The sequence below is a fragment of the Cherax quadricarinatus genome, chromosome 43 (genome assembly GCF_038502225.1).
Source record: "Cherax quadricarinatus isolate ZL_2023a chromosome 43, ASM3850222v1, whole genome shotgun sequence".
In the NCBI taxonomy this organism is placed as follows: Eukaryota; Metazoa; Arthropoda; class Malacostraca; order Decapoda; family Parastacidae; genus Cherax; species Cherax quadricarinatus.
The window spans coordinates 24,470,505-24,481,448 of record NC_091334.1 but is presented as its reverse complement, the minus strand read 5'-3'; the positions used below and the strand labels follow the sequence as shown (position 1 = coordinate 24,481,448).

The following is a 10,944-nucleotide window of genomic DNA, read 5'->3' as shown; positions in this document are numbered from 1 at the left end:
AAGCAAATAAATACTAAATAAACTTAGAAATATGCTTTAAATATAAAGATAAGATGAAATGTAATAAATAGCTTTATTTGTTATATTTTATTTGAATTAAAATCGATGTAATTTGTGATAAAAATAAATTACATAAGCAATATTTATTATTTGTTATGTTGTTGCTGTGGAGGGAAGCTGCCAGCTTCTCGTGTCCGAATCTTTTCTTAAATATTCATATTGACCCAAAATTTTTTAAAAACAAGCAATATAAAATATTTCCTACTTAAAAAATCCTTTTAATTTTGAGTTAATAGAAAAGTATATGACAATAAGAGGGATACATGTTAATTTAGAGTCAAATATGATGTGGCGAGATGCTGAAGGGATCGAACAAATGTATCTGACTAGCAGGATTCTTAGGGTAGAGTGGGCGCGTATTTTAGCGTGGACGATGGGCGTGGTGGGCGTGGTAGTGGGCGTGGTGGTAGGGCTATACATCCTCAGGAAGTGCAGGGAGGCCAGATGGGGGAAATGTAGCAGTAAACGTCGCATGGAAGGCAAGGTGAGACCTACTGCTGTAATGGGAGCTTCCAGGCGAGTGTCTCTCAAGGTTCCTTGACGCTGGTGAGGGGCTCTTGATCTTGGGAATTGGATCTGTGCTCCAGTTCCCTGAATTAAGCCTGAGCACCTTCCATCCCCCACAGGCGCTGTATAATCCTATGGGTTTAGCGCTTCCCAATGAGGAGGCCCGGTGGCCTGGTGGCTAAAACTCCCGCTTCACACACGGAGGGCCCGGGTTCGATTCCCGGCGGGTGGAAACATTTCGACACGTTTCCTTACACCTGTTGTCCTGTTCACCTAGCAGCAAATAGGTACCTGGGTGTTAGTCGACTGGTGTGGGTCGCATCCTGGGGGACAAGATTAAGGACCCCAGTGGAAATAAGTTAGACAGTCCTCGATGACGCACTGACTTTCTTGGGTTATCCTGGGTGGCTAACCCTCCGGGGTTAAAAATCCGAACGAAATCTTATCTTATCTTATCTTATAATCACGCGAGTGAGGGGCTTTTGATCCAAGGAACTGGATCTGCTCCTTCATTCCCTCGGATCAAACCTGATTGTCTCTACATTCCTTTAGGTGCTGTATAACATCCCTATTGGTTTAGCGCTTTCCTCAATTACTCAGATATGGTAAACACGAGGAAATTAAATCTTCATCAGAGTACAAAACAAATTCTGGCCACAAAATAGAGCGAAACACCAACGTCAAAGACATGGGAGTGATCATGTCGGAGGATCTCACCTTCAAGGACCATAACATTGTATCAATCGCATCTGCTAGAAAAATGACAGGATGGATAATGAGAACCTTCAAAACTAGGGAGGCCAAGCCCATGATGACACTCTTCAGGTCACTTGTTCTATCTAGGCTGGAATATTGCTGCACACTAACAGCACCTTTCAAGGCAGGTGAAATTGCCGACCTAGAAAATGTACAGAGAACCTTCACGGCGCGCATGACGGAGATAAAACACCTCAATTACTGGGAACGCTTGAGGTTCCTAAAACTGTATTCCCTGGAACGCAGGCGGGAGAGATACATGATTATATACACCTGGAAAATCCTAGAGGGACTAGTACCGAACTTGCACACGAAAATCACTCACTACGAAAGCAAAAGACTTGGCAGACGATGCAACATCCCCCCTATGAAAAGCAGGGGTGTCACTAGCACGTTAAGAGACCATACAATAAGTGTCAGGGGCCCGAGAGTGTTCAACTGCCTCCCAGCATACATAAGGGGGATTACCAACAGACCCCTGGCAGTCTTTGAGGAGGTGCTGGACAGGCAACTAAAGTCAGTACCTGACCAGCCGGGCTTTGGTTCATACGTCGGGTTGCATGCTGCCAAGAGTAATGGCCTGGTTGATCGGGGCCTGATTCACCATGAGGACTGATCACAGACCGGGCTGCGGGGGCATTGACCCCTGAAACTCTTTCCAGGTATATGCCAGATATGAAGAATATTAAATGAATTATCTTGATAGGCTAAAAAGTTGTTTGTGACTGATTATGACTGATCAGTGAAGTCATCAGTATAATCATACTATCTGATAGACTTCATAAACTATCCATGACTGTCACTGGTCAGTCAAGTCATTACTAAGCATACTAATCTAGTTAAGGCTGCCCCAGACTACTTATGTCCCGAACAGGGGAAATTAGATGAAGCAGAAATATCCATAAATGGATAAATAACAGATTAAAACACCTGACAGGTCAAGAGAGTCATTAACAGGTGAATCAATACAGGTGAGAGATACTTAAGACATCAATATATTCAGATAACCCTTAAACGGTCCAAACGTATATATACGTTCTTACACGTAATGCCCCAAATGTGTATGTTTTATTTTTCCTGCCTTCAAATTTGGTGCAATTGGCCTGAGATGCCTTGTCAGCATAGAATGGGTCCTAACACTCAGTGTGCGCAGTATTAAAAAAATCTGGGACCACATAGTACCTTGTGGGAGCACCAGTTAATTGAGTGCCAGCTAGAGCAAACAGTTGGGCAAACACCAAGGATTCACTGATATAATGTCATATTAACACTCCTCTTTTAAGAGGAAAGTGATGTTAACCCCAAGTTTAGGGTCTGCTATCTCTGTATCTGTCTATCTCTGTATCTGTCTATCTCTATCTGTCTTCCTCTGTCTATTTGTCAATTTCTGTCTATCCCTGTCTCTGTCTACCTCTGTCTCTGTCTGTGTCTGTCTCTGTCTATCTGTCTCTGTCTCTATCTGTCTTTGTCTATCTGTCTCTCTATCTCTTTCAATCTGCCTCTCTATCTGTCTGTCTATCTCTGTCTCACAGGTACACATAAATACAAGTATACATAGTATAAATTACCTAGGATAACCCAAAAAATCCAGACAAAGTGCTATACTCTGCTTGAAGATGTGAGTAGACGTGATGACGACGCAGTCTTGTGGCTCTCTCTGAGACAGAGAGCTAGACGGATAGACAGATAGACAGGGAGCTTGACAGACAGACAAATAGACAGACAGACATGTTTGTGTACCAGCAAAAACGAAGTGGGGCGATGCTCATCAAATATCACCTCAAATCTTTTCTTATCAGCTGCACCCTCCCCCACCCTCGTGTATGCTCATCAAATGTCAGCTCTTATCAGTTGTTATCTCATCATGTCACTGTCAGGGGTGGACTTTGTTTTTCATGCTTCAAGGGAACTTACTATTATTATTATTATTATTATTATTATTATTATTATTATTATTATTATTATTATTATTATTATTATTATCATTATTATTATTATCATGTATTATTCTTCTCCTTCTTCTTCTTCTTCTTCTCCTTCTTCTTCTCCTTCTTCTTCTCCTTCTCCTCCTCCTTCTCCTCCTTCTCTTCCTCCTCCTTCTCTTCCTCCTCCTTCTCTTCCTCCTCCTGCTCTTCCTCCTCCTGCTCTTCCTCCTCCTCCTCTTCCTCCTCCTCTTCCTCCTCCTCCTCCTTCTCTTCCTCCTTCTCTTCCTCCTTCTCTTCCTCCTCCTCCTTCTCCTCCTCATCTTCCTCCTCCTCCTCCTCCTCCTCCTCCTCCTCCTCCTCCTCCTCCTCCTCCTCCTCCTCCTCCTCTTCCTCCTTCCTCCTCCTCCTCCTCCTCCTCCTCCTTCTCCTTTTCCTCCTTTTCCTTCTCCCTCCTCCTCCTCCTCCTCCCTCCTGCTCCTTCTCCACCTCCTTCTCCCTCCTTCTCCTCATCCTCCTCCTCATCCTACTCCTCGTTCTCCTCCTCCTCCTCCTCATCCTCCTCTTCTTCCTCCAGCTCCTCTTCCTCCTCCTCTTCCTTTTCCTCTTCCTCCTCCTCTTCCTCCTCCTCTTCCTCCTCCTCTTCCTTTTCCTCTTCCTCCTCCTCCTCCTCCTCTTCCTCCTCCTCTTCCTCTTCCTCCTCTTCCTCCTCTTCCTCCTCTTCCTTCTCCTTCTCCTCCTCCTCCTCCTCTCCTCCTCCTCCTCCTCCTCCACCTCCTCCTCCTCTTCCTCCTCTTCCTCCTCTTCCTCCTCTTCCTCCTCTTCCTCCTCTTCCTCTTCCTCCTCTTCCTCTTCCTCTTCCTCTTCCTCTTCCTCTTCCTCTTCCTCTTCCTCTTCCTCCTCCTCCTCCTCTTCCTTCTCCTTCTCCTCCTTCTCCTCCTTCTCCTCCTTCTCCTCCTTCTCCTCCTCCTCCTTCTCTTCCTTCTCCTCCTCCTCCTCCTCCTCACTGTTATTATATACTTCCACATATCCAAAACATTGCTGGGACATATAAATACTTTGTATATATTCCAAGACAATAGTAAATGGCTGAGGCAGGTGTAAATGTCCACTGACCTGTCAGTGTTTTTGTGACAATTTGAGTACAATTTCAGTACCTAATACTAGTGTCAGAACAAAGATTGGTTATAAATGACAAGAACTACTACAAATTGTAATTATCAGAATATAAAAATTACATAAAATAATATGAAAAATAGAAAAAAAGGTATATCGGCAACACTTCTGCAAGCGGCTGGACTCCATGTTGCTGTCACACGAGCATCCAGTGCCAACTTCTCAGCCTCATATCTCGGTAAGTGCTGACCCTAAATTTTTTTTTATTCTAAAATAGTTAAAAAAATGTGCTCTTTTTTCTGTAAAAAAAAAAAACGATTTTTTTTTTCAAAATATTCGTGAACGTATATATACGTTTGGACCATTTAAGGGTTAAAAAGAGTAATAAAAGAGAAATAAAAGCCAAAAGAGATTATGAAGTTAGTCACAGGTTATTTGACGATTAACCCAAAATGTTTCTTTCAGGTTTATAGGAGTAAGATGAGGGACAAGACTAGGCCTACTGAAAAGTTGCTAAGGTCGGCCTACTGTTAGTGACAAAGAGATGTGTACAACATTTAACACTTATTTCCTCTCATTTTTTTTGTATGCAGCAAGCAAGATACTAGTGAAATTCCAGAAATAAAAAAAGATATGAGTCAGGGTGAAAATATGTTAAGCACAGACAGAGTCACCAGTGACATGGTTCTCAAACAAATCAATAAATTAAAACCTAACCTAACAATTCTCTGGGCCCTGATGAACTGTTTACAAGGCTTATAAAGGAACATAAGGAAGAATTTGCAAACCTTTGGCAAGTCTTTTCAACATATCACTACAGATTGGTATAGTGCCAGATTAGTGGAAAATGGTAAATGTGTTACTTATCTGCAAAGCAGATGACAGGTCTTAGCTTTGAACTATAGACCAATAAGCCTAACCTCCATTGTGGGAATACATGTATTGGACTCACTAATTGCTGAGGTTATTTGAAGTCACCTTGAAAGACAAATTGATCAGTGAATCTAAGTACAGTTTTATAAAGGGTCGTTCCTACACACACAGATTTACTAAATTTTTTCACTAAGGTATTAGAGGAGGTAGATCATAGTAGTGAATATGATATTGTGTATATGGACTTTAGTAAGGCTTTTCATAGAGTTCCACATTCGAGGTTATTGAGGAAAGTAGCGGTACACGGTATAGGAGAAATTTTTTCCTGGATAGAGGCATGGTTGACAGATAGGCAACTGAGAGTTTACATAAATGGGGAGAAATCAGAGTGGAGACTCATCGCAAGTGGTGTTCCACAGGGGTCAGTGTTGGGTCCTTTGTTCACAATTTACATAAATGACATAGATGAGGCAATAAACAGTAACATAAGCAAGTTTGCCAATGACACCAAAATAGGCCATCGAATTTATTCTGACAAGGACACTAGAGCGCTACAGGAAGATCTGGATAAACTGATGTCGTGGTCGGAGAAGTGGCAGATGCAGTTTAATATAGACAGATGCAAAGTTCTAAGCCTGGGAAAAGAAAATAACCATGAGGTTATAAACTAAATAATGTTGATCTTAACCCTTTCATGGTCGGCCCCATTGTATAACAGCTTTGAAGCCAGTGTCAGTCCTGTAGCATAATGCCATGAGCTCAGCTCACTCAGGTAAGCTGTGAGCACTAAATTTGGGTCTAGATATGAGACAATGGGTCTATGTGGTAAGTGTTCAGCATATAAAAAAGTCCTGCAGCATGCAATGCATAATGAGAAAAAACTGTGTGTTTTTAGTTTAACAACAGTGACTTCGCGGTGTATTTTGGTATGGTTTTTATGTTTGTATTCTCGGTTTCTTGGTCTCATTTAATAGAATGAAAGATATACGTATTACAAAAATAGAGATGATTTTGGTTGGTTTCAGAACAAAGTAGCTTGAAACTGAGCTGAAAATGTTTGATTTTTGCTGATATTTCAGAGTGCACAAATTACGTCACTTGTCCAATACACATCCAACTGGCCAGTCTAATATGCATTTATGCATGCACTGACATTATTTATACAATTATTACAATAATGCAGTAGTCTGCATAACAGTAAATCTTCTATTATTTGTGTGAATAAAAATCCTAACTGGAAAGCAAGTGTAATATAAGAGGGGCCAGGAGATGTGACTAATGAACAGAGAAAATGTTATTTTAGTGCCAGGAATGTCTGCATTGTTATTCTGGACCCTAGATTGAAATTGGCATTTCTTGAATTTTGTGTGAAATTAGCCAAATTACCAATTTCTGATAACTTTATTGGGTAATTTAAATAGATGAATGGACAGTTTCTTGTACTTATTCAATAGAATGGAGGACATACTAGTGAAGTACATAAGAACATAAGAATGTAGGAACACTGCAGAAGGCCTACTGGCCCATACGAGGCAGGTCCTTATCAAAACGACATCTACCTAAAGCTACTCAAGAAACAACTCCCGCACCCCCCAACACCAATCAAACCCAGCCCCTCCCACTCATATATCTGTCCAGTCTCTTCTTAAAGCTACCCAAGGTCCTAGCCTCTATCACCCCACTGGGAAGACTGTTCCACGCATCTACAACTCTGTTAGAAAACCAGTACTTACCTATGTCCTTTCTAAATCTAAACTTATCCAACTTAAATCCATTATTCCTGGTTCTTACCTGGTTCGACACCCTCAGTACTTTATTAATGTCTCCCTTGTTCATGCCCGTCATCCACTTATACACTTCAATGATATCTCCCCTCATTCTACGCCTCTCCAGAGAGTGGAGATTTAAGGCTTTAAGTCTATCTTCATACGGGAGGTTCCTTACACAGTAAATCATTTTAGTCATTCTTCTCTGTATGTTCTCTAATGAGTCTATGTCCATCCTGTAGTAAGGGGACCAAAACTGAGCAGCATAATCTAAATGAGGCCTCACTAGTGATGTATAGAGCTGTAAAATAACTTTTGGACTTCTGTTACTTATACTTCTTGAGATAAATCCAAGTAATCTGTTGGCCTTGTTGCGCACACTGAGGCACTGCTGTCTTGGCTTTAGATTTCTGCTTACCATGACTCCCAAGTCTTTTTCACATTCTGTATGACCAAGCTCTACTTCACCTAGATTATAGCTTCGAGGGTTATTTTCATTACCAAGGGCAAGTACCTTACACTTATCCACATTAAACTTCATCTGCCATTTCTCAGACCAAGACATTAATTTGTTTAAATCGTCCTGGAGTTCATTGATATCCTCCTCAGAGTGAATTATACGGCCTATCTTTGTATCATCAGCAAACTTACTCATGTCACTAGTAATCCCTTCATCAAGGTCATTAATGTAAATTATGAACAAGAGAGGGCCTAAAACTGATCCTTGTGGAACGCCACTAGTGACTAATCCCCATTCAGATTTCACTCCATTAATGGTAACTCTCTGCTTTCTATTGGTAAGCCATGCCTCAATCCATGCTAGAACTTTACCTCCTATACCATGAGCTGCCACTTTTCTTAAGAGTCTCTTGTGAGGTACTCTGTCGAAGGCTTTACTAAAATCCAAATAAACAATATCATATTCCTTATCACTGTCAACTGCCTCAAATGTTCTATTGAAGAACGTCAGTAAGTTTGTCAGGCAGGAACGACCTCTCGTGAATCCATGCTGAGATTCATTTATCAAGTTATGCTCTTCAAGGTGACTTCTGATAATGTCAGCTATAATTGATTCTAATAACTTGCCCACTATAGATGTCAGGCTGATCAGTAGCTAAGAATTGGCCAAAGATAACTTGCAAAGTGGACAAAATTTCCGATGCACAAATATTGCTGACACAGCAAAATTTGTGAAAGCATAAATGTGTCAGTTTTCCATCAAATTTTGTACTTTTTTGTTTTATTACCTTCAGAAAAAGATTTTCGACTATTTCATAAGAAAATATAACATTTTTTTTTTAAATTTTGTGACCCTGAGAGCAAGTTTGAGAGCAGCAGTTGCGACCCTGGAAAGGTTAATTACTCAGAATGTGAAAAAGGTTTAGTTGTTTTGGTAGCAGTAATCTAAAACCCAAGACAATAGTTTGTAAGTGTTCACAATAAAGCAAATGTAATTCTTGGCTTCATATCAAGAAAAATAAATAACAGGAGTCCTCAGGTTATTCTTCAGATCTATATATCATTGGTTAGGCCTCAGTTAGATTATGCTGCACAGTTCTGGTCACCATATTACAGAATAGACATAGTTGTGCTGGAAAACTTACAGAGAAGGATGACAAAGTTGATCCCGTGTATCAGAAATCTTTCCTATGAGGATAAACTGAAGATACTGTCTAAAGTACGAGGATAGACTGAGGAGAACACTGTCTATCCTACGAGGATATACAGCCTCTCCTCACTTAGAGACGTACTTGTTTACCGGCGCCTTGGACTTATGATGGGCTCTCTGACCAGTATGCATACCTAAATAATGTATATTAGGGCTGATGTCCTCTTCTTTTTATTACACTATATGGTACACTAATGTATAAACATTTAAAAATACATATACCAGAAATGTTAAAATTACATATACCAGAAATGTTATAAATGGTGCAAAGATGACATTAAAACAATATCAAAGATGGTTGACACAAACTCACTGCCATTATAGTATGCTCCTCACTTAGTGATGAATTTGTTTACCAACGTGGTCTTAGAAATGGAACCCCATCATTAAGTGAGGAGAGGCTGTACTGAGGGCACTGTCTATCCTATGAGGATAGACTGAGGGCACTGTCTATCTTATGAGGATAGACCGAATGTACTGTCTGTGTTATGAAGATAGACTGAGGGCACTGTCTGTCCTACGAGGATAGACTGAGGGCACTGAATTTGACCTCTACAAAGGCATGCAATTAGAGAAGATATGATTGAAGTGTATAAATGGAAATCAGGAATAAATACAGGAGATATCAATGATGCACTAAATATATGTAACCAAGACAGGAGTTACAGCAGTGGTTCAAATTGGAAAAAAATAGGTTTATAAAGAGTGAAAGAAAACACTGGTTTGGTAATAGAGTTGTGGATGAGTGGAACAAACTGCCAGGTAGTATCATTGAAACTAGAACCTTAGACAGGTACAGGTGTGGGTGTGCAGTGGACCTGCTTAACTTGGGCCAGTAGGCCTACAGCACTTCTTCCTTCTTACATTATTAAAAATGGCTTGGCTTGGGCAGGTTGTGGTGATCACAGGTGCTAACTCGGGCATCGGTAAGGAAACAGCACGGGACTTGGCTGCCCGAGGAGCAGTTGTCATTCTGGGGTGCAGGAGCCGCCAGGCAGCACTGCAGGCAGTGCGTGACATACGTACCACTACTGGCGATGGCGACCTGGTTAGTGGACAACTTATTAAATGTACATAAATCTTTGCATTTTTAAAATTGGAGCACAGTTTAGTGCTCCAATTTTTTTTTTCACAGTGATAGTGTTATAGCTACTTTCACAGTGGTGGAGGACCCTGCACCAATGTTATCACTACTTTCACAGTGGTAGAGGACCCTCTGCTTGTGCCATAATTAAATTTGCACCCTAACACACTTTCCACACCCTAAGGCACTTTCTGCACCTCAAGGCATTTTCAGCACCCTAAGTCACTTTCCACTGCAGATCGTCATGGATCTGGACCTTGGGGACTTGGCATCAGTGCGAACCTTCGCCACAAATTTGCTGCGAAAGTTTGACAAAATTGATGTGCTGATCAACAATGCCGGAGTGTACTTCCCTCCGGAGGAACGGAGGAAATCCAAGGACGGTTTCGAGATCCACTTTGGAGTCAACCATCTGGGGCACTTTCTCCTCACCCACCTGCTACTTACCACCATTAAAAGTACTCCCGGTTCTCGGTAAGTACTCATACTTACCAACATTAAAAGTACACTCAGTTCTTGGTAAGTACTCATACTTACTGCCATTAAAGATACTTGTGGTACTCAGTAAGTATGGGGGTGGGGCCCCTGCATATACAGCAGGTTAGGTCCCTGGCTACTGCTGTACAGGGGGGGCCCTGCTTATACAGTAGGGTAGGTTCCTGGCTACTGCTGTACAGGGGGGCCCTGCTTGTACAGTAGGGTAGGTTCCTGGCTACTCCTGTACAGGGGGCCCCTGCTTATACAGCAGGTTAGGTTCCTGGTTACTGCTGTACAGGGGGGCCCTGCTTATACAGCAGGTTAGGTTCCTGGCTACTGCTGTACAGGGGGGCCCTGCTTATACAGTAGGGTAGGTTCCTGGCTACTGCTGTACAGGGGGGCCCTTCTTATACAGCAGGTTAGGTTCCTGGCTACTGTTGTACAGGGGAGCCCTTCTTATACAGCAGGTTAGGTTCCTGGTTACTGCTGTACACGGGGAGTCCTGCTTGTACAGCAGGTTAAGTTGCTGGCTGCTGCTGTACAGGGGGTCCTGCTTATACAGCAGGTTAGGTTCCTGGTTACTGCTGTATAGGGGGGCCCTGCTTATACAGCAGGTTAAGTTCCTGGTTACTTCTGTACAGGGGGGGCCCTGCTTATACAGCAGGTTAAGTTCCTGGTTACTGCTGTGCAGGGGGCCCCTGCTTATACAGCAGG

At 42.0% G+C, this 10,944-nt stretch overlaps 1 protein-coding gene across 2 annotated transcripts in view; it reads left to right on the top strand.

The window, feature by feature from the left end:
* Positions 1-328: 328 nt before the first annotated feature.
* LOC128694205 (retinol dehydrogenase 11) overlaps positions 329-10,944 on the top strand; it is a 65,051-nt gene continuing 54,435 nt past the window's right edge. Inside the window, exons 1-3 of one of the 2 annotated variants that reach the window (XM_070093741.1) lie at positions 329-544; positions 9,562-9,717; positions 9,992-10,227. In XM_070093741.1, coding sequence (XP_069949842.1) covers positions 344-544; positions 9,562-9,717; positions 9,992-10,227 — 593 coding nt within the window. In that variant the 5' untranslated portion in view covers positions 329-343. Of the gene's footprint in view, positions 545-4,432; positions 4,600-9,561; positions 9,718-9,991; positions 10,228-10,944 lie in introns of those variants that run through there. The other variant, XM_070093742.1, reaches the window with a different exon arrangement.